The 23,491-nt window shown below is 40.3% G+C and overlaps 2 protein-coding genes across 2 annotated transcripts; both read left to right on the plus strand.

The window, feature by feature from the left end:
• Positions 1-1,503: 1,503 nt before the first annotated feature.
• On the plus strand, positions 1,504-9,207 carry loxa (lysyl oxidase a). The gene is made up of 7 exons (XM_026173974.2): positions 1,504-2,323; positions 2,628-2,736; positions 3,196-3,327; positions 4,807-4,963; positions 8,073-8,168; positions 8,273-8,388; positions 8,506-9,207. Exons 1-7 carry the CDS (start codon positions 1,705-1,707, stop codon positions 8,510-8,512), a joined length of 1,236 nt encoding a protein of 411 aa, XP_026029759.1. The 5' UTR covers positions 1,504-1,704; the 3' UTR covers positions 8,513-9,207.
• Positions 9,208-11,024: 1,817 nt separating this feature from the next.
• Positions 11,025-23,480, plus strand: snx24 (sorting nexin 24). Its single transcript, XM_026173977.2, has 7 exons — positions 11,025-11,230; positions 13,090-13,173; positions 20,820-20,924; positions 21,062-21,156; positions 21,270-21,299; positions 21,445-21,509; positions 21,615-23,480. Exons 1-7 carry the CDS (start codon positions 11,162-11,164, stop codon positions 21,683-21,685), a joined length of 519 nt encoding a protein of 172 aa, XP_026029762.1. The 5' UTR covers positions 11,025-11,161; the 3' UTR covers positions 21,686-23,480.
• The last annotated feature ends 11 nt before the right edge of the window (positions 23,481-23,491 follow it).

A 23,491-nucleotide genomic window follows, 5' to 3' on the forward strand; every position in this document is an offset into this window, starting at 1 on the left:
CATAAGCTGCTCCAGTGTTGGTGCTCACTTTCAAACTGTGTGTGAACTGAAATAAAGGTTAAATGTTCTAAATAGTGTTATTACCATTTTTTGTGACACTAATGACCGGCACTTAACTCCACAGCTGAAGGTAACTCCCAGGCACAGATTTCAGTTTCAGCAACATTTTTTTTTTTTGCCTAATTTTCAGACACAGATTTAAAACCCATCAAGAACTAGAACTAAATCAAAGAAAATAAGTACAGGTGTAGAATTTTCCTGTCAGGTAACTTTTTCAGGTACTGTTTAGAGAAATAAAATGCAGTATTGTTTGGAGTCATCTGCTAGCAATAAGACACCAAATGATCTGTGATACAGAAAATTTGTTTTTATTTTTTCCCGTATTCATTAAACAGCCGTGTGTCACATGAGGTCTAATTCTTTTTTAATGCTCTTTTTTTCCCTTTTTCCTCACAACTTGACTAAAATGAATCAAGATGTGTCGTGCAGCTACTTTGCTTGCTTGTGAATTTTTTGTTTTTAAAGATATATTGCATTCGTACATGTTGGAAGCATATATAATCTAATACAATCCAGATTCTTTCCCTTTAAGTCGGTTGTTCTCATAAAACTTTGCGATTTGAGAAGCTGTAAAATCCTTGTGACCGTTTACTGTGGTTTAGCAGCAGGCTTCCTGCGGTCAATTGTGTAGATGCTAGAAAAAACTTCCTCGTTTGCAAGAGAGAGAGAGAAAGAAAGAACCGTGGATTAAGTTTCTCAACATATGCATTATACATCTGGTGTCACCACCAGGGCAGTGATTTGACTAGACTGCAGCAAATGATTTGGATTTATCAGCAGAAGAACAGAGTTTAGCAGTCAGCTGCCAGACAGTCAAGCAGATATCAAGTATCACTAGAGGTTCCTCGGGACAGACTAATTGTGACTTTTGCAAAAAAATTTTGCATGTGATGTGTGTTTCACGTTTTCAGCAAAGCTCCAGTGCAGCTAGGGTTGAGGTTGGAGGGTGGATATGTGGCAGATGGTTTCCCAGAAAGTGTTGCATGGCCATCAAAGAGTCATGTTTAGGTTTGAAATTCTCCTATGAAAGAAAAATAATGGATGAGTGAATAAAGTTTTGGCACAGGGTGTTGCAGGGTGTATGTTTGGGAGTTCATCCAACAGTCAGGACAAAAGTTTATCATGACTTTTTATAAATCTGGCTGGAAAAAGAAAGGAATGGAGACAGTATAGAGACATTTCAAAGAAATGGGACATATTATTCATCATGACTAAAACGAAATGGATTCACAAAAAAAGCTTTCGTCTGCTGCTGTGTCTGTGTGATGCACAGACATACGTGTTTCCTCTTTGTGCTGAAGAAAAAAGGTTTTACTGCTGTTAAATTTGCCAGACTGAGCAGTTATCAAACACTCTTGGCTGGGCACGATAGCACTTCCAGTTGTTATATGAGCAGCAGCACTAGATTGTGCAACAGAACCAGCAACTCTAAATGCTGAACTCCTCCTCCTCGTCATCATCATCGCCGTCGTCTCACAGAGTGCATCTGCTGCAGAGCGTTATGAGTTTACACGGATACACTGAAACTTAGCTTTTCCTCACTGCTCACGGAGTATCCTTCAGACATAAATGAAGGATAACTGAGTCAAAGACAACCTCGTTATAACAGTCGCTTTGTCACCGTTTCCTTTAACCGTGTGCACAATGGGATTGCGCGTGTTTGGCACACCGCTTTACGCATACTCCTGGGTCTATTTATTTGTTTTCACCCTGCAGGCTGCTCAGTCTCAAAGGAATCCGGGAACACAGCAAGGGAATGACCAAAGAGGGGCCCTCCGGCAGACGCTACAGTGGTCACACAACGGCAAGATATTTAGCATTCTAAGCCAAGGGTCTGAGTATCAGCCGGCCAGACGCAGGGGCGCAACGCAGGAGCGAGTGCAGGAGCGACCTGTCACAATCATCCGGGATGCGGACACCCAGAGACAACCGGTGGCCCAGCAGCAGCCTCCCCGGCCGGCCTCCAACCCGCAGGGCCAGCGCAGCCTCCCGCTGCCGATCCAGAGGCTCGTGAGAGGCCAGGAACACCGCCAGCATCACCAAGCGCGTCCCGGTGAGCGCACAGGGACGCAGAGGAGCCGGAGAGTAAATGATACCCAAGAGCAGGTCGATGTCAGGAGAGAAGACATGATGGTGGGAGACGATCCATACGATCCCTACAAGTCCATTGACACCGATAATCCATATTACAATTACTATGACGTTTACGAGAGACCAAGGGAGAGAGCGAGACCCGGATATGGCACAAGGTATCATCAGTACGGTAAGAATGGGAAAAGTGCCCTTAAGACATTTAAATTAGCAGAAAGATAGTTGTTAAACACAGAGTGGAGCAGGGAACTATATGAATAGCTACTATATCAAAATATTAACATTAAAACATAAGATGGAAGCATGTTTCATATCAAAAACAGTCACTCAAGTAACCAGTTTGTCAATTAGTGCCTCTTTTGCCTCTAAATTTCAGCATTTTTTGCTTTTTATGTGTGAAAAATTTCCTACTTGTTGATCTGTTTTTATTGCATTATAATGGAGATTATGTGTCATCATTATGTGGTGTATTGTAGGTCTCCCTGATCTGGTTCCTGACCCATACTACATCCAAGCCTCGGCCTACGTCCAGAGAGTCCCGATGTACAACCTGAGATGTGCGGCTGAAGAAAATTGTTTGTCAAGGTAGACTGCTGTCAGGACTGGTCCACGAGGAGAAAAAAAAAAGTGAAAGAAAAAAGCGCACCCGCTTTTGAGTGTGATTCAGAGAGTTCTCAGCCATAACAACCACTTTAAAGTGTTTGCGGGTGAAAGCTGCCCAGTGGGAGCATGAGATGAGGTAAAATTAACCAAATCCTGCCGCTGATGGTGCAGAGGGGGTGGTGTGGAGGATTTCTGTAAAAGTTTAATCATAGCCTCCTCTGGGAGAGAAAGCCTGAATGGTAAACACATTATTGAAAACTAACCCAAACAACCACTTTGCCTTTTAAAAAAAAATTTCCACCCACCATTTACACATGAACTGGCTCAACTCAGAAGAGGGTATGTAGCAGGGAAAACAAATCTTAGTGACATCACTGTGTTCACCTATAATAGTGTTTTTGGGGGGGTTAAAATCTTTTTATCTTTGTATCCTGTCTACAGTTCCGCCTATAGAGCACGAGACTACGATAGCCGCATGCTGCTGAGGTTTCCTCAGAAAGTCAAGAACCAGGGCACCGCAGACTTCCTCCCCAACAGGCCACGTTACTCCTGGGAGTGGCACAGCTGTCACCAGTGAGTATAATGTCATGCCAGTGCTGTCCACCTCATCGTCACTCAGACAAAGAGTCTCTGTGACATGTCGTTGCATTAAACTGACACCCCAAACTGACTTTATGTGCTCCTTTTTGTCTCCACGAGACAATTGTTAAGGTGTCTGCACTGCAGTTTTTCCAGGTATATGAGGTTTCCATAAACCCAAAGAACCAAAAAAAAAAGAAAAAGACACACATGTATAGAAAAGCTTGAGAGCTTGAGATGATTGTTTCTCCAGATACTGCGGGGGGGGGGGGGGGGGGGGGGGGAATGAAAAGTGGTTTGATCCAGAAAATATTCAAATATTAATGAAATTCTCAGAAAAAAATGGCTGTTTGGATGCATTTACAGTACATCTCAGCTTGACTCTGCATGCTAAAATATCTCTGCAGCTGAAATATCAAACATACTGAGTGTATTAATATATAAATACATGAACTTAGGAGGGACTTTTAAAAAGACATTTAAATGAACAAAAACCAGCTCTAAACTCAGTCTGGGAATTCTGCCCTGAGTGTGAAGTGAGAAGCTTTGGAAAGTCACGTCTCAGTCCATCCATCATTCCATCGACATTTCTTCTTCTACTTCCAGGCTGATGTTTATCAAGACTATGATTTAAAGAACAGGGGCGGTGTTTGGACATTAAAAGTGTTTTTCAGGAGATGCTACCAGAATTACTGGTTGTCTGTTGCAGTCTGCAGTTGTGGTATGGCACCCCCTGTTGAACCACAGCTGTGTTACTTTTGGCTGTTTTTATATTTTTGCAGAGATTTGATATCTGGAACAACATCTCAACACAAGTTTTAGCTGTATCTTTAGGCATTTGAAGAGGAAATCTTCTGTTTTTTCAAGCTCAACATTAAGACACAAAGAGCCTGTCTTTTCAATCTAAATCTAGAGTAGCCTAATTAAACATTTCATTCATTTACATCTGCAAAGTCATTAAAGCTGTATGACGAGGATATTATGCCCAAAAGAAAACCTGCTAGTATTTTTGTCCCATGTTTGAACTTACAGAAATGTGACTGGTGTTTCCAGAAAAACTACCTCAGTCCATAGTTATGCTGTGAAGCAAGCGGTCCTCTGAGCGACTCCCCAAGATGGAGCACTTTTGACAGAGAGCCAGGAAACCATTTATGTAGACTCTATAGATATTTTTCCGTGTTTTGAAAGTCAGCTGATGTTAAAAACCAGATTGCTTTTGTTTCATTGAACGAACTCTTTCTTCCTGATACTGGAGGTGAACCAGATGCTTATTCCTATAACCGTCTATATGATGAATAAAATATAGTTTTAGTCACTGTGACTTGAAGCCTTTTGATCCAAATGTATTTGACACATTAGTCTGCGTTTATTGGCTCATGAATGAAAACCTTTGAAAACTTCACACTGATGTGAAGTTCACTGAGTTTAATGACTTGTTTCTTCAGTTGCTGTCACTGTGCTGCTGATCCACAGGCACTACCACAGCATGGATGAGTTCAGCCACTACGATCTGCTGGATGCCACCACTCAGCGGTCAGTGGCAGAAGGCCACAAGGCCAGCTTCTGCTTGGAGGACACTTCCTGTGACTATGGATACTACAGGCGATATGCCTGCACCTCACATACTCAGGTCTCAGAGATAAGTGCTGTAAATGTAACTGTAAAGGTTGTACCTTACTTTGAAAAGGGTCACATGACAAGATTGCGCATACGTGAAAGGTGTTATACGTGGTGATACATCCACAGAGGAAGGAGAAAGGTGACCATCAGCACATTTAAGCACTTCAGAGTCTTTCAGGTTCATAAACTACATGTAAAATATGTACTAGCTACCATGACAACCAACATTACGATTTAAGAAGCCTCATTCTGAAGCCTTAGTTTGAGCGTATTGGGTGTTGCCTTCTTAGTTTTCTGAAAACTGTGTGATGAGTGAGGGGAAGCTACTTTCATGTGCAGTGGTTTACATGTTCGCCTAACATGTAAAAAATCCCCTATTTGAGACCATTAATAGACACAAATCCCTTAGGGGTTGCATGAGAAAGTGCATCTGGTGTAAAAATTTGGCAGATCGCTGATGCGCTGCCATCTGCTGTGGCAACATCTTTTAGAGAAGTGTGTAACTGTGTGTGTATCTGAAACTAGCGGCTGAGTCCATAAACTCCTCACTGAGTTCACTCAGGATACAAACACACATATCAGCTGTTTAGCTGTCTTCTGTAAAGAGATCGTTCTGTAGACAGAGAAGTCGTCTGCTGCCGCCTTTTAAAGATGAATCCAGGTTAAGCTGCTCAGAAAGCGTTGGTTAGCATTTAGTAGAAACACAGTTCAAACGTTCATGCTTTATCTGCCAGATGTACAGCTGTTTCCTAACAAGTTCACTGTGTAAACAACTTGTTTTGGCTGCCTCTTTTTGCCACAGTGTACTAAATTTATCCAGTTAGCTCCTGTTAGGACAAAGTTGGAAAAAGTTTGAATTTTGCAACTAGCTACTGCTTTACAAGCTCACTTACTAAATACCTCTGTAGAAACCATAGTTTTTATTTTTGACTTGAATTTCATGGATTACTTTTTTGGTGGGAGCTTCATTTTTATAGGAAATCACACTAACAATAGATCTGTTATACTCAAGTATCCCAGTACAGCACAATTCAGTTTGAAAAGGTTTTTTTGTAAGTCCTTGGCAGATTGCATTTATAAGAGACATATACAGGGAGTGCAGAATTATTAGGCAAATGAGTATTTTGTCCACATCATCCTCTTCATGCATGTTGTCTTACTCCAAGCTGTATAGGCTTGAAAGCCTACTACCAATTAAGCATATTAGGTGATGTGCATCTCTGTAATGAGAAGGGGTGTGGTCTAATGACATCAACACCCTATATCAGGTGTGCATAATTATTAGGCAACGTCCTTTCCTTTGACAAAATGGGTCAAAAGAAGGACTTGACAGGCTCAGAAAAGTCAAAAATAGTGAGATATCTTGCAGAGGGATGCAGCAGTCTCAAAATTGCAAAGCTTCTGAAGCGTGATCATCGACCAATCAAGCGTTTCATTCAAAATGGTCAACAGGGTCGCAAGAAGCGTGTGGAAAAACCAATGCGCAAAATAGCTGCCCATGAACTGAGAAAAGTCAAGCGTGCAGCTGCCAAGATGCCACTTGCCACCAGTTTGGCCATATTTCAGAGCTGCAACATCACTGGAGTGCCCAAAAGCACAAGGTGTGCAATACTCAGAGACATGGCCAAGGTAAGAAAGGCTGAAAGACGACCACCACTGAACAAGACACACAAGCTGAAACGTCAAGACTGGGCCAAGAAATATCTCAAGACTGGTTTTTCTAAGGTTTTATGGACTGATGAAATGAGAGTGAGTCTTGATGGGCCAGATGGATGGGCCCGTGGCTGGATTGGTAAAGGGCAGAGAGCTCCAGTCCGACTCAGACGCCAGCAAGGTGGAGGTGGAGTACTGGTTTGGGCTGGTATCATCAAAGATGAGCTTGTGGGGCCTTTTCGGGTTGAGGATGGAGTCAAGCTCAACTCCCAGTCCTACTGCCAGTTTCTGGAAGACACCTTCTTCAAGCAGTGGTACAGGAAGAAGTCTGCATCCTTCAAGAAAAACATGATTTTCATGCAGGACAATGCTCCATCACACGCGTCCAAGTACTCCACAGCGTGGCTGGCAAGAAAGGGTATAAAAGAAGAAAAACTAATGACATGGCCACCTTGTTCACCTGATCTGAACCCCATTGAGAACCTGTGGTCCATCATCAAATGTGAGATTTACAAGGAGGGAAAACAGTACACCTCTCTGAACAGTGTCTGGGAGGCTGTGGTTGCTGCTGCACGCAATGTTGATGGTGAACAGATCAAGACACTGACAGAATCCATGGATGGCAGGCTTTTGAGTGTCCTTGCAAAGAAAGGTGGCTATATTGGTCGCTGATTTGTTTTTGTTTTGTTTTTGAATGTCAGAAATGTATATTTGTGAATGTGGAGATGTTATATTGGTTTCACTGGTAAAAATAAATAATTGAAATGGGTATATATTTGTTTTTTGTTAAGTTGCCTAATAATTATGCACAGTAATAGTCACCTGCACACACAGATATCCCCCTAAAATAGCTAAAACTACAAACTACTTCCAAAAACATTCAGCTTTGATATTAATGAGTTTTTTGGGTTCATTGAGAACATGGTTGTTGTTCAATAATAAAATTATTCCTCAAAAATACAACTTGCCTAATAATTCTGCACTCCCTGTATGTGAGCTCCCAGACTTCAGTACCTCTGATTCATTTAGATTCTGAAGAATCTGACGTATGATTTGGTTTCTTAAGTGTCTAAAAAGGAGAGTTGGGCTTCATAAACAAGCTCTGCTGTTTTCCCGAGGCTCCTGCGTTTGAGAGAACAGCTTTAGAATTTCCTTTCTGCATGAGCCAGTTCTTATGGTGATTTAATGATTTCCTGTCTCTCCTGATGATTCACCTGCATGACCGTCTGTGGTCAGTTTTTCAGCACGTTGACTAATTTTCCATCAGTTTTTTTTTCGTAATTTTAACTTGTATTTTGGTCTCTCTTCTTGTTGACATTGGATCCAAAATCACCTCCAGGATTAAACCAAAAACGTTCTTTTTATATAATGACGGGAAAAACAGGTTGAAATCAAATACTGTTTTGTTTTTTTGCATGTAAAAGTTGGCTTATATTTTTTTTATATGGATGCTGTCCAACGCGCAGGGCCTGAGCCCGGGATGTTATGATACCTACAACGCAGACATCGACTGCCAGTGGATTGACATCACAGATGTGAAACCTGGCAACTATGTCCTGAAGGTTTGTTAGAAATACCATGACTTCCTCCCAAAGCACCTTTAAAAGAGTTTCATTTATCAATATTTCTTCTTTTACTAACAGATCTTTAACCATATTGTCCACAGATCAGTGTAAATCCTTACTACCAGGTTCCAGAATCGGACTACAGCAACAATATTGTGCGCTGTGATGTTCGCTACACGGGCAACTATGCCTACGTGTCAGGTTGTCACATGTCAACGTAAGTACGATGTCTGAGGTGACACTTTTAGTCCTAATATTTCTCACTGTCTCCATCGGTTAATTTGTTTTTATTAAGATTTTCACACAGAAACTATTTACGTGTTCACTTTTTTAGATATTAAAGAACGACAGTCATCCACAGCGGCTCAGCGGACACACTGTGTAAATGACAAAGAAGAGGACTGCACATGAAAGCATATAAAGCAACATAGATAAAAGAAAAAAACAGGGTTTTTTGTTTTCTTAAGACATGCATTCACTTTAAAATGTAATCACTCCCAATTTAGGAAAGAACAAGTAGGAATCATCTGATTATTATAGCAGCAGATAAAGTTGAATTTTTCTTTGCTTGTGTGGGAAAAGAAATCTTTGTTTTTTCTCCTTAATGAAAATCATATAACCTCAGCTTTGTTTTTTTGCTTTTCTTTTGTGGGGGGGGATTTTTCATAGCTCATTTCTGTTGGATTGTACTGTATGCTTGCCTTTTACTGCCACTTGTTAGAAGAAATAAAATCCAGAAAAACATGAGCCTAAAAGAGAAAAATCGCAGCATAAATCATGTATATCACAATGTTATATTGAACCCAGTTGTTTAAAGGAAAATATATTTATATGCAGCAGATGAAACTCTCTTTACGCAAGAGCTTTTGTTGAAACTTACTTGAATAAAACTGTAATATTGTATCGAAGTTTTAGGCTGATTATTGTGATCGTGGTGACTTTGTTTCCAACATGTATGTATATGTTATTGTCTTTGATTAAGCCACTGATTCTTTTTTTAAAACTGGATAAAATTTCTGAAAATAGCAAAGAAAAAGCTGATTGTTTTAATGTGTCACGCTAATATAAAGCAGAGAAAAGCAGCACAGAACCACTGCAGCAAAACAGAGACTCTCATTTCCTCACATTTAGTCCCTCTTATTGAAAATTACTGGAAAGATAGATTTCTATTACCTTCCTAGAGTGATGAGCACCCATCAAATACACTCTTGACTGTTTGTAACACAGGCTTTGCATAATAAATTTGTAATGTCAATCTGCAATATCACTACTGAAAACCCCGTGATGTCATTAAAGTTGTTTCCTGAGTTGGCAAATTTCCTTCAGTGCGAGGGAAACTTTCCACATGCTACACATCACGTATAACTGGTATTAGTGCCTGATGTCAGTGAAGTCACTCTTTACACAATGGTATATACATTTCTACGAGCATGTATGTTTTCATGAGTTTCATGCACTTGCTATAACGTTTCCTGGGTGACTCTGTTGTCAACACCATAACTAAAGGCTGGTTTAAAAGTACATATTCAATGACACACAATGAAATACGTCTTCATAGATGTTTGAACTGGTTAAAAGTATTGTGTATTTCACTGATAATATCACTCAGTATTATTTATTACTAGTTCATTGAGGTTTGCAGGCATTCCTTTATACTCAGCTCTCTTAAGGTCCCACCACAGCACTGATTCACTCATTCAAACGACACATTGATTCTTTTCTTTTTCAGCAATTCTGTTTGCTGATTTGCTGCTGTGCTTGTGATCGTTGTCATGCTGCATGATCCAATTTCAGCCAAACTTTAGCTGTCAGAGAAATGGCTTCACATTGAACCTTTGGTATAGAGCGGAGTTCATGGTCGACTCAATGTTTGCAAGGTTCCCAGGTCCTGCGGCTGTAAAACAAGCTAAAATCATCACCCCTCTACCACGCTTCAGTTTGTATGAGGTATTATGTGCTGATATGCTGTTTTTTTCCCCTCCTGCATGGCGTTGTGCATTATTGCCAAACATCTACACTTTGGTGTCATCTGTCCAAAGGACATTGTTCCCGAAGTCCCAAGGTTCAGGTGCAACTTTGCAAGGTTTAGCCATGATGTCAACCCTTCAAACAAGCCATACTTGTTCAATCTTTTTCTAATTGTAATATTGTGAGCTTTAACACTTAACATCCTAACTGAGGCTTGTAAAGTAGAGTTGTGTTTTTGCTGTTCTTCCAAGCATTTCAAAGTCTCGAAAAGGATGAGGTTGGAGCTGGAAAAGAGGAAGACCACAGAAAAGATTTGCACATGTAGTGAAGGAGGACATGCAGATTACTGGGGTGTCAGCAGAGGATGGTAGAGATAGGGTGAAATGAATGCAGATGACGGGCTGTGGCAACCCATGAACTGAGCAGTTGAAAGAAGAAGAAGAAAATATTCTAACCCAACATTCACACACTTACATATATGGATCGGAGGCAACTCAGAATTCAGTATCTTGCCCAAGGATCCTTTCTCATGTAGATTAAAGAAGCCAGGGCTCAAACCACCATCCAACTAGCAGACAGCCTTCTCTGTCTCCACAGCCACCACAGATGCTAAATTATCGAAAAAAACAATAAAACCGAAGCCCATGACATTAAAAAATACACAATTTGACACAATGCCACTGCCTGTCGAAGTTAATAAATTAATTAATTCTTTTATAATTAAAAGGAAAGACATTCACGATTAAAAATGACCCCACTGGGCCACCTGAATGTTAAACTGTCCTCTGTGGCGCTTTCTTCAAGATAATCCTTACAACGGTGTGCCCTCCGGTCCAGCAGGGGGCACCACTGAGATGTCTTTCGTCACATTTGAATTCTGTGATTTTTATCAGTCAAACTGGAGTAATCCACCAGCACTGAGTGAGTGAGTGTGTGTGTGTGTGTGTCAATGTGTTTGTGTGCGCCAGAGGATCAAGATCAAACATCACCTACCTGAAAATCACGCCTCAGTTCGAGTGAAGATGCATCCGGTGCGAGTGTCGATCCCGTCTTTTCGCTCAGAAAACAGCTCGGTGGAGAAAGGATACACGGTGAGCTGCTCCCTAATAAACCCTGTGTGTCTGTGTGTCGCCTGTCCTGCCGCTGTCATCAGATTTAATGTCAACTGTGCCGCTGTCTCTCTCTGTTAGATCATAAACTGCACTCTGCTCGCTTCAAATCAGCACCGAATTCGCACTTTATGGTGCAAATGAGGCACGAAAAGAGGCAAAAGTTACTCTGACTTTAGAATCTGTGTCTAATCAGAGAGGCTCCAGAGTTTTAAACCAGCCCTCCACACCCAGCTGACATCTTGACATCTGTAAATAAATAAATAAATAATAATAACAATAATAATCTAGAGTAAGGAATAAATAAGATGAAGATAAATACTTTAATGAGGTTATAAGTAGCTGAGATATGCTCAGTTTAAAGATATATAGTGTAGGGAGTCCTTGATTGGGAATAAACACAGGTAAGGATTTAATCCAGGCACCACTGCTTCACCCTTAAATGTTTTCTTTTGTAAAATATTGTTTAAAATCACTTCCAGTAAAGGCTGCTGTCACTGCAAACACATAAGGGTGGTTTCAGCTTTTTAAAATCAGTCATTTACTCATTTAGAGATCAAACTAATTGTACTGCAGTCTTCTAACATCAGAATCAGTAAGATATATATCTGTCTTTTACTCATCTTGTGACTACAACATTTTATCTAAGCACGTCAAACTCATTTTGCCACTGTTACAGCCCACCTTGACCATAAGTGGGCCAAACCACTGTCAGTGTAAAGAAGTTGGACTGCGCATTTAATACCAATTAATACTAAAAGAAGACCAGTTTCAACAATATATCTCAGTTTTTCTAGACAATAAAGAAATGCTGCTGTAAAAAAAAAAAAAGAAATCTGTCAGCGCAGATAAACAAATGTGTTCTGGTGGCCCAAAAAATAAATTTTTTTCCCCTGCTTTGGACCCACTGTAAAAGAAAATATAAATATATATAAATTTTTATAGTAGATGGTAAGAAAAAACTTTTCTGTGGTTTAATTGTTATTGTTTATTTATTACTTTGGTGTAGAATGAATGGCAGTGGTGGACTTCATCAGCAGGAAACGCTGTAAAATCGATGAAAATACAGTTAAAAGTACAAAATCTGTGCCCTCCTTTACATTTTCCACAGCCGTGCGGGTCTTTGTGGGCCGTGTCAAACGCGTGCCTTGTGTTTGACACCCCTGCTCTAAGGAGTCCTATCCCCTTTATTGGGAACCACTGTTCAATTAGGCAACAGTTCCCAGTTTTGTGGCATCATTTTGAGGAAGGCTTTTTTTCCCTGTTTTAATGGCATGATGTTTTATTGCTGGAAGTCATGAGGACCTTAGAGCAGTGCTTTTGAGTTTGACTTCCTGACCTCCAAGATATTGTGTAATACCCATAAAAAGAAAGTTTTCTGAATTTATTTCTCAGTATTCACGTATGGACACTGTGTTCAGGTTTATGAGATGATTATATATTTTATTTAAAATATATTTTTAAATAAGATTCAACACCTGTTTGGATTCTTCCAGCATTTGTTAATAATGATTACTTGTTGGCTTTTCCACGGTGTGTGTGTTCACAGCGCTGCCGTCATTTATTGTGAATTTCCTCCTTTGCAAAATGCTGTCCAGAACGGCAGCGTGCGTGCTGTGAATCTCTTACTGAAGGAAGGGAAGTGGAAGGCAGCCTGTTTAGGGATGTTAACAGTAACTCTGACAGATCAATTTGTTTTTTCTGTCACAACAGCCAGATGTTTCCTCTTGTTGTGGAATTAATGCTGACATCGACGTTACTGTCACTGCTGAGTGTATGGGTAGAGCAGAGAAATTTTCAGTTGAATGAGTCACTAAGCTGACTTATCTTTTTTCTTTCAGGTCTTTAAAATTGACGTGTTGATGAACGGCAGACAGCATGCTGTTGAGAAACGCTACAGCGAATTCCACGCTTTGCATAAAATGGTGAGATTCAACTTTCAGTTCTGATTCTTTTTTTTTTTTCGCACAATCATTCTTTCCTGTGAGCTAAAAATTTACTAAAGCGTTCAAGTGTTTAACTTCCGCCATTAATGTGTGAAAAACCTACAGATTTTACACATCAACCATGATATTCTAATTTAACTTAACACTGGTTTATGAATCACTCAAACATAAGAACACACCTGCCTGAACTAGTGTTGTGTTTACACATAACAACTTAGCAAAGCAACCAGTTTTAAATCTTTAGGCGCTCTTTGGGAGCCTGTTGCAAAAACATATTCTCCAAAAACACATTCTTTAGTTGAATCTACAAAAAATGCCAATGATACCACAGTTTGACAGGTATGTGATAGATTTTTGCACCAACTTGGTGATTCCCAAAGAGCTATTAGCTGAAAACGTGCCATATATATTACCAGAGAGTGCTGGTGCAGTGTGTCCTTAAGAGATTGAGGAAACTGGACAGATAAGGACACACTAATAAGTGTCAGGCCTTAAAAAAAACTATCTTGCACAGACAAAGTTGTCCTTAAGAAATAATGAAAAAATACAGCAAAGAACTGACACAGGAGGTGAGAGATGCATCTGGGCCTTCAGCTGATCCATCTACTGTTCACTGAAGCCTCATCAGGAATGGTCTCAGTGGAATGGCAGCTGACAAGAAGCCATGCTTAAGGGAGGAAAACCCATAAAGATTATTCATAGGACAGCAGGACTGGACTGGGACAAAAAATCGGGCCGGGCATTTTGACTAAAGACTGGCCCACCAGGTGTTACAGGAAAAGCCATAAAACCTTTGAATGAAAACAAACGCTGTTGTGACAGTGATGCACAGTCTTGTTGGTATATGTATGATTTCTATACATTTTACATCAGATTAAAACTTTGGTTGTAAGATTCAGATAATTATTTATTCAAAGCTAGACATTTTAAATGAGAATAAGAAAGAAAAGTATATCTTTGTGCCCCCCCTTTCCCTGTTAATGCCCTGCCTGCCCCCCTGGCAAAGCTTTGCTACACTGGCCCCTGCACAGTTACCAGCTGTCAGCTACGTAAAAAAAAAGGATCCTGGTGTTATTTGTCTCTCAGAAACAGTTCATAACTTCAACTCATTCATGTCACCTAAAAGGTAAACCTGTTTCTTCATCACCTGTTCAGCTCTGATGATTCAGTAACATCAGGACATCTCCTGGTTTCATCTTCATGTTTCCCTCTCACCACATATCCAAACCGACATCATGACCAGCAGCTTTACAGCTGTGGCTCCAGCAAACATCAGCTGATACTTGAAATTAATATTAAATAAATTCTAACAACAGCTGATCAAGCTTAAATGTGCTGCTGTTGTTTAGAGCAACATTCACTGATTTCCTCTTTCTGGCGCAAAGTGAGCGATAAACAAACAAGAGAGACGGGACTTGTGTCAGAAACGGGTCTCTCCTCCTCCTGCCTCCCCTTTCTCTCATCCACGTGCTGGCCTCTGTGGAAGCTCTGCCATAGCAGCCACCAAACACCAGAGTTATTTGTACACATGTGCCAGCATCTGGCCAATCTACCACCTTTCATTATTTTATAACGTTACAAAAACAGCAACTAAAAAAATCCATATATATATTAGAGATGAACCGATCCGATATTACGTATCGGTATCGGTCTGATACTGACGTAAATTACTGTATCGCATATCGGAGCGAAATAAAAAATGTAATGATCCATTAAATATCAAAAAAGCACCTCACAAAACTTGCGACACGGTGTAACTCGGCTCATAACCGCAGCACGTCGGAGCAGTGTGCTCACGTGATAGAGCGGCTGTGTGTATTTGTAGCCTCACTACCAAACCAGCATTTCATCTCCGAGGAAGTTATCCCAGAGAGAAGTAAAGCAAATGTGTAAGTTCATCTCTGAATGTTTGTAAAGCATTCCCACATTAAGCTTAACAACAGATATATGGAGCGACTGCCTCTCTCTCTCTCCTGCTGCTACTTCAATCGTGAAACTGCTTAATGATCAGTTGATCGGCTTTTCTGTCGCGAGTCCGTCTCTCTTCTTTGTTTATCGCCCACTTCACGCCAGAAAGAGGAAACCAGCGGCTGAACAACAGCAGCATGTTTAAGCTTGATAAGCTATTGTTAGAATTTATTTAATATTACTTTCTACACCAGGATCCTTTTTTACGCAGCTTTTTACGTAGCTGACGGCTGGTAACTGTGCAGGGGCCGGTGTAGCAAAGCTTTGCCAGGGGGCCAGGTGGGGCATTAACAGGGAAAGGGGGGGCACAGAGAAATACTTTTCTTTCTTATTCTCATTTAAAATGTCTAGCTTTTCTGAAGGTCTTTCAACCTTTCTTCTTTGCATATGGTTTGGCATGACTGTTGTGTTTTTTAAGCAAATTAACAATAATCTATGAACCATTCAAGGATTTAAAAAAGCACCTAAATCAAGGGATAAGCCAGTGCTGTTTCTACACATACCAGACAACCTAGCAAAGAGCCAATTTAAAAGACTGAGCTCCAACAGGGAGATCAGTTTGAGAACAGAAAAAAAAACACTTCAGCACATAGCACATAAATCATCACATCTCACAACATAGAACTATGAACTATGAAATATTTTGGGTGCAGTGTATTTTTTACATACAGGTATAACAGAATAGCTTTAGTGTTTGTTTATTTAAACTTGAGTATGAACTTATACAAAATGCAGCAAGATATTAAAAAACAGTTTTATTGATTAAAAAACACTATATCGGATTCATATCAGTATCGGCAGATATCCAAATTTATGATATCGGTATCGGACATAAAAAAGTGGTATCGTGCCATCTCTAATGTATGTGTGTGTATATATATATATTAGGGGTGCAACGATACACAAAATTCACGGTTCGGTTCGATACTTTGGTGTCACGGTTCGATATTTTTTCGATACAAAAAAAATGTTCATGCCTTTTTAATTTGTCATTTATTAAAATTATAAATATATATTTTAACTCAAAAGTACAGTTTTTAAATTGAATGTTGCTGAAACAAAAGTAATTAAAAAAATAAATATATCTCAGGGCTCTCAAAATTTCAAAATCCCTGGTAGCCCTTCAGGCAGGGACTCTTCAGTTTTTGGTAGCCCAAAATAAATTTAAGTAGCCCGAATAAAAAAAGAGAGCAATTTTTTGATTGACGTTTTGTTTCCTGTTTTGTTTCCTTTACAATATTATACTTTAATGTATAATATTGTATAATAATGTATAATGTATAATATCCTTTACAATATTATACATTAAAGTATAATATTGTAAATATTGTAATAATATTGTAAAAGTATAATATTAAAGTATAATATTGTAAAGGAAACAAAACAATCAAAAAATTGTTGAAAAACAAATTACAACATTGTATAAAAATTACAATCATCAACTCAAATACTTGGTTCTAATTGAACAGAAATTTCTATGAACTTGTAAGAACTGTGTAGGACATGAATCAGTCTGTGTCAGGTCCTGAATTTGAAATTTCCACTGAAGTCACGGGTAAGAGACAAGTGGAACTAAGATCTAGGCCATTTGCTTTTTGAAGTTTGCAAAGACTGCTAAATTTTGCCAGTGGTGGTTCACTCCTTGCAACATAGTACGCTGTTCTAAACAGATTTTTCAGGTTTATTTTTAGTATGTTATTTGCAATTGGTGTTTGTTCTGGGAAAGATATTGCAGACCGAGCAATAATGCATTTCTTGCATTTCTCATGGGTTCTAATGGGGGCCTTTCTTAAAATGACTGGTCCCAGTAACAAAGGCGCTTGTCGACTCAGAAATCGAGAGAAAACCAACAACACACCCGGCAGAACATTATGTTATTTACACGGGTGCACATAAGTGGTCCGCATGTGCGCATTTGCTGTCAAAATAAAAGACGCGCACCAGATAAGAAGTTGCAACGCGCGTTTGTGTCCATATAAAAAGCACTGTTTTTGTCCGCTAGAGTGGGATTTTCACGGCACATTCTGCGCCACATCTCTGTGCGTTCATCATCTGTTTGAAGCCAGCTCACCTCCTGCAACCACTTTTCCGAGAATACGCGCTTCTTTTGTGGTTCGGACTCCTTCTGACATTTGTTTGGAGGTGAAGGAACACCAAAGTAATTGCTTAAAGGAGCTTCTTCGACATCTTTGAGAGTTCTAAACAAATGTCTGTCCTTCTCCAGAAAATCTTACGTATGCAAACACGCGTTGCAACTTCATATCTTGTGCGTGTTTTTTTTTGTTTTTTTTATATTTTGACTGCGAATGCGCACCTGCGGACCACTTATGTGCAGCCCCGGTTATATAGCTCGTCATATTGCAGCCACAGAAATTCTTTTGTCCATGAAACCATAAAGCTGCACTTTCTTTTTGCCTTATAGTCTGATTTGTCATAACTTTCCGTTTTGTGGTAAGCTTTTCTTTGGCTGTCACTTCTTCACCCTGACCTGTCTTATTTGGCTCAGCAGAACTGAAATATATATCCTGCTGCTTTTACACACACATAACGGTCAGCGATTCTCTGCGCGATCAACCTCTCACATGTTTAAGCTTGCTGCGGGAGATTTCACTTGTCATGTTTGCATAGTAAGCTAACGATTGATAAGACAATGTCAGAGGAATTGGTGCGCAAATTATCATCACTCACCAATCAGTGCTGTCGCTCTCTATACACAGTTCGCGTGATTGCAAAGTGAAAGCAAAAAACAAGCGCAAATTCAAACGCGATTTCAATATGTCACATATTGACAGTGGCTCACCGATGCCAATGACATAATTACCCAGCTACATTTCCGAAAGAATGCAAAACAAAACATATATTTTTCCTTCCTACAATAGCCTGACGGGCAGGGCAGAGATAGATTTTGGTAGCCCTGTATCTGATTGAGGAATCACTCATCTTTGGAAAAGAGAGTTTATTACAGAGAAATGTCTCTTTCCAAAATAAAAGCTATACTATACGCTTCTTCTGGGCTATATTCTCAGCAGCATATTGTAGCGGGTCAGGGCTGTTCGGGGTTCTGTTTGTACAGTTATGTTTTGTTTATGTTGCCATAGTGACGGGTGACGCCCTCTCGCTGCGACGGTGTGTCCTTCCGGGGTCAGAGGGCGCCCTGTGTGTTGTTGTTGTGGCTGTGCGGTTGCCGCGCTGAGCAGTTAGCTAGCGGCAGTGTTCTTCTGCAGATGTCAATAAACGGCTGTGCTCCCTGGCTAGCTCACGGGAAGCAAGACCAAACGACACCTCCGTCTCCTCCTTGTCTGAGCTCGCCACATTGGTGTCAGAAGTAGGATGATGGTGGCACCCCATGTTTTGACCCGAGTGACTTTTCCCCCGCCGGTCGTGACCGGCCAGTGCGCCAAAAGAAGGCACCTGGACATTTGCAGGACTTTGTGTGGGGTAATGGGGTCGTCGGGGACGACTGACCCCTTAGGTGGGGGCTATGTAGCGGGTCAGGGCTGTTCAGGGTTCTGTTTGTACAGTTATGTTGCCATAGTGACGGGTGACGCCCTCTCGCTGCGACGGTGTGTCCTTCCGGGGTCAGAGGGTGCCCTGTGTGTTGTTGTTGTTGCTGTTGCAGTGCGGTTGCCGCGCTGAGCAGTTAGCTAGCGGCAGATGTCAATAAACGGCTGTGCTCTCTGGCTAGCTCACGGTAAGCAAGACCAAACGACACCTCCGTCTCCTCCTTGTCTGAGCTCGCCACAATATTAAACATATCAGGTCCCCATAAGGAGAATCATGTGCTAACGGCTGTCTAAATGACTCGGGTAAAGTTTGTTGCATGCATGCTTGTTGTTTTTGTCTGCTTCCACTTGTCTTTGCACTAGGATGATGTCGGCGTAAATGTGCAGTCATATTCGTTGTGTTCCCACTAGTGCTGTCAGCGTTAATCTCGTTGAAATGACGTTAACGCCACAACACGGCAAATCTCCGTTAACGAGCTACCCCTGATCGCCCCGTGCGTGGGGCTGGACGGCTAACACGTTAATGAGCTAACTGCACTAACACACTACTTCCCACCCATGTAATTGAGCATTGCGTGGCACATCCAACATACTGTTTTACTTTAGTCCATGACGCGCTTACCTTCAGGGTCATACGTCACATGAAAACCAAAATAATTCCAAACGCCACATCTGAATGAGGGTGGGGAAGGTTCAATTTGCCATGTTGCAAGGAGAGCTTAACTTCTGTCTGCTAGCTTGCCCTGCGCTCTTCCTTCTGACAATGCTGTCTGTGTTGAGCGCTCAGTGGATCTGCGCTCGACAGTGCAGCCTAGGCGGAGTAGTCGAACGCTGATTCACTGAGCGCTCAACACAGACAGCATCGTCAGAAGGAAAGTTGATAAAATAAATTACAAATTTTGTATTGTTCGATACATATGCGTACCGAACCGAAAACATTGTATCGAACGGTTCAATATCGATACGAGTATCGTTGCACCCCTAAAAAAAAAATATATATATATATATATATGTATATATATATATATATATATATATATGTATATGTATATATATGTATATGTATATATATATATATATTAGGTAGGAAGATCAAGCAAAATGGACAGACTGTGTTCTAGCTGATAACTTGAAAAGCAGCTTAGAGCATTCACAGAAAAGTTCACATTGTGTAATCTGTTTACTGACTAAGGTGGCACAAACACACAGTCCATTGTCTCAGCAATGTCATTCCCTACATTAATAGCAACAGTTATTGTGCTGTGTTGTTTTCCAAACCTGACTGATGTTTGGAAAGAACAGACACTTTTTCAAATTGTTTTTTACTTATTAATTTATAAACATTTAAAGAATCTTTGCTAAAATACACAATTCAGATAGACATAGGCTATTTTTAAATGACTAATAATTACTTTATCATAGTAATAACCACACTATGGTCCCATTGTTTTGTTGGTGATTGTTCTATAATATCAGTAATCCAAAAAAGACATTTTCAAGGATTTTATTTTAAATTACTAAATATTTTCAGTTTTAAAATAACATGAAAACGTCTAGCCACAAGTTTTCCCTTAACAAGTTGACTTCAGCTCTGCCTTTATCTACAAACGATCAGAGGCTGATAAACCGCAATAAGCCCAGGAAACACCCAAAAACGGTTGCATTTGCAGCTGCAAGGAGAGTAAGGAGTTGCAGAGAGGGCATAACATACAAAAGTTTATTAGCTGAAATGTTCCAAATCAATTAACTATGAACAGCTTCTCAGAGCTAAACGTTTGTTCTTCTGTTTTCGGTGTGGTTTGTTCGGTGACCCCAAAAATAGTTTGGCATTTTGAGTAATTTAAAATATGTGAAATCAATTAAATAAATGTCTAAACATCCAGCTTAAGTGCTTTTGCATAAAGAAATGTTATACTAGCACTTTTGTTGAGCAAAATCCTCTGCAAAGGTAAATTTGTTAGGTGAGAGAGGGTATGTAGAAGGTCTTCTTATTTTTATTTCATTGAATGAGAGAGTTGACACTGTGTCAGACAGGAACTCTGAGAATGAGGTCGGACATGTCCGGTTGGTTTTCTTCTGGGCAAAATAGTTTAACTGTGCACATAACTTTGAAGCAACTGTACACATTTGTGTAACACTTTTAAATCCCTCCAGCTGAAGAAGACCATAAAGCCACCCGAGATCCCCTCGAAGCATGTGAGAAACTGGGTTCCCAAGGTCCTGGAGCAGAGGAGACATGGCTTAGAGCTCTACCTGCAGGTATTTGGACTCACATTCCCTCCAACTGTCAGGGCTGTTTGTCTCAGATATAAAGAAGTTAAATGGATTCAAACTCGCCTCTAGGATGCTTTGTTTTGGTGCTTCGTACACACTGAAATTTGCTTTTGTTCTGTTAGACTATAATTATGGAAAACGAGGTCCTTCCAAAGATATTCCTGGATTTCCTGAACATCCGCCATTTTCCTTCAGTGCCAAAAACAGAAAGTTGTGGGTGAGTGTAAACTGCTGGTTTACTTTAGAATAAAAGACCAGTTTGTGGCATTTGCGCTTGTTCCCAGGGTCGTGGAGGGTTATGTGGCATAACTTTTATTTTTCTTCTTTAAGGTCGTTTGATACAGAATCACTGGAGTCGAGGTGAGTCGTTTTTCCCTCCCATAGGTCATGTTCTTAATCTGCACTTTAACCAGTTAAAACATAAGTAACTATTTGCTCTACACTTGAACTTCACTCAGATTGATTGGCACAGACCTCCTGATTTCTCCTTCTTCCTCTCTTTTAGTAAACTTTCACATCAGCCGGTCATGCTGTTTCTGAGAGACCCCTACCTGCTGCCAGCTGGACACGGTGTGTGCACATAACATCTTAAAAGGCTTTCCTTTCTTCTCCATTTAAAACAAAATGTACTCATTCTTTATTTGACCTATTTTTCTTTCTTCTTCACCTTTTCAGATGAATTTTCTAACGTTGTGATCGAAGGCGTGGTGCACGGAGTTTACTACCCAGATCTTCAGCCAAGGTAGAGCCTCCAAGCCGAATCTGAGGGGACGTCACTACAAACGGGATGCTTCTTTTTTTTTTTTCTGCACCATTTCAGGTGTGCTTCATGAAGAACATAACACGTTAGGACACACTGAGCCCTTCACATCTTCCAAAGCAAATAACAAGAATCCATTCTTTTATTTTTGTAAGAAAGGACGCCAGGACTCAGCACATTTTAAAGCATAAACACGTTTTCCACTAACAAACTCTCCACTGTAAAAATGAAGTGAAACTGTTTGACTGGTTACTAGGATGTGTTCAAGCACAGAGGCGCATTTTCCGAAAAAATAGAGCTCGATACATTGTAACTTAACTTTATTTTGTAAAAAACACAACCAGCAAAATTCACAGGGAGGATCAACTGGAATTAGAAATGTGAGGCTCATAAGAGCAACGGACCTGATTATATTCTTTTTTTGGTTTGTTTTAGTCACCCTACAGTGTATTCTGAATGACTCTTGCACTCTCATGAACTGAAAAAGGGTTAGTGTGCCAGACGCACAGGAGCATTTCTGGCATCTAAAGCACAGGGTTAGACTGAGCTTGATGGATCATGGCCTGCAAACAGGGAGGTGCCCTTCTCTATTTTATCTCCAGTGATGTGGTGTTTCTGTTTATTTCGAGCTGCCAAAAGGAGCCTGCTGTGGGAGTGCTGTGGGTGAATTCTGTTTTTTTAGGGACTGAAGAGGGTGTTTTTGCGTTTTGGTGGAGCCGACAGCGAGACGTTAGGGTGGAAATGACGCTCTGGCTGTGATATTGACGTCTTTCACGAAGTCTGTGAGAAGTACTGTAGTGTTGATATTTGTGCTAGTGAGCTCGCTATGATGAAGTGACAAAGACTGAAATATGTGCCACAGCTGACTAGTAGATGCAGATGGGAACGGTGCAATTACTTTGGCTTCACTTGCGTTTTCCGTTCCCTCAGCAGATTTTCCCACATTAAAAAAAAAAAACAAAAAAAACCAGGGAATCTCAGCCTTTTGAAATTAAGGGTTTGCTCTGTCGTCATCTTAAACGCACACCACCGACTTAGATGATAAGAGAGCCTCCAGTTCTCAACCCAGCAGAGAAAAAAATAAGAAATGTGTGTAAAAGCTGTAGGTACACGTAGATTTCTCACTGTTTGTGCATGACTTTGCAGATCGTGTTCATTTGTTTTATGGGAACAATTTGTGACCCGTCTCTAACACTAACGCACTCGTATTAATGTTTAAATCACAAATATAATCGAGGGTCAGTTAAGTTGTGGTAACTGGAAGCATAGTTGGCGCCGCCGTGTAAAAGGGATGCAGAGTGTTTCATTTTACAGACAGATGGTGATTTAGCAGACTTACAGCCAGTAAAATAACAGTGCAATATGATATGAAACACAAAACTTTGTCTTTATCTTGCTGCCTGGAATTTATTTCATGTAAAACTTTAAAATCTAACACCCTTCGATGACTGGTAGCTTTTGATGAAACTTTGTCACTGGACACTCTTCGGACAGCAATTAATAACCTAATAATTTTTTTTTTTTAACGTGACTGGACCTCCACTACACATTTATAGCCAAACAATGAATAATGAAGAGATTGTGATTGTGTGTCTTAGCAAATCATTGCCTGGAAATCCATGTTGTAGATTTATATGTATTTATATTGTGTGCTGTGTGTCATTCTGTGCCATAATGCCAGCCTACAGTGAACACTGGACGTCTGCTGTAGCACTTTATGAAGGGTAATGTGTACAATACTGACACCAATAAAAGGAAAAAGAATTCTCTATTTTCCGCAAGCTTGTCGTCA

This window comes from Astatotilapia calliptera, chromosome 7 (assembly GCF_964374335.1).
Source record: "Astatotilapia calliptera chromosome 7, fAstCal68.1, whole genome shotgun sequence".
NCBI classification, from domain to species: Eukaryota; Metazoa; Chordata; class Actinopteri; order Cichliformes; family Cichlidae; genus Astatotilapia; species Astatotilapia calliptera.

Excerpts from the sequence above, each read along its gene's own strand:
- loxa (XM_026173974.2), top strand. The coding sequence starts at position 1,705 with ATGGGATTGCGCGTGTTTGGCACACCGCTTTACGCATACTCCTGGGTC. Across the intron at positions 2,324-2,627 it reads CACAAGGTATCATCAGTACG|GTCTCCCTGATCTGGTTCCT; the intron begins GTAAGAATGGGA and ends GGTGTATTGTAG. Across the intron at positions 2,737-3,195 it reads GAAGAAAATTGTTTGTCAAG|TTCCGCCTATAGAGCACGAG; the intron begins GTAGACTGCTGT and ends TCCTGTCTACAG.
- snx24 (XM_026173977.2), top strand. The coding sequence starts at position 11,162 with ATGCATCCGGTGCGAGTGTCGATCCCGTCTTTTCGCTCAGAAAACAGC. Across the intron at positions 11,231-13,089 it reads CGGTGGAGAAAGGATACACG|GTCTTTAAAATTGACGTGTT; the intron begins GTGAGCTGCTCC and ends TTTTTCTTTCAG. Across the intron at positions 20,925-21,061 it reads GCTTAGAGCTCTACCTGCAG|ACTATAATTATGGAAAACGA; the intron begins GTATTTGGACTC and ends TTGTTCTGTTAG.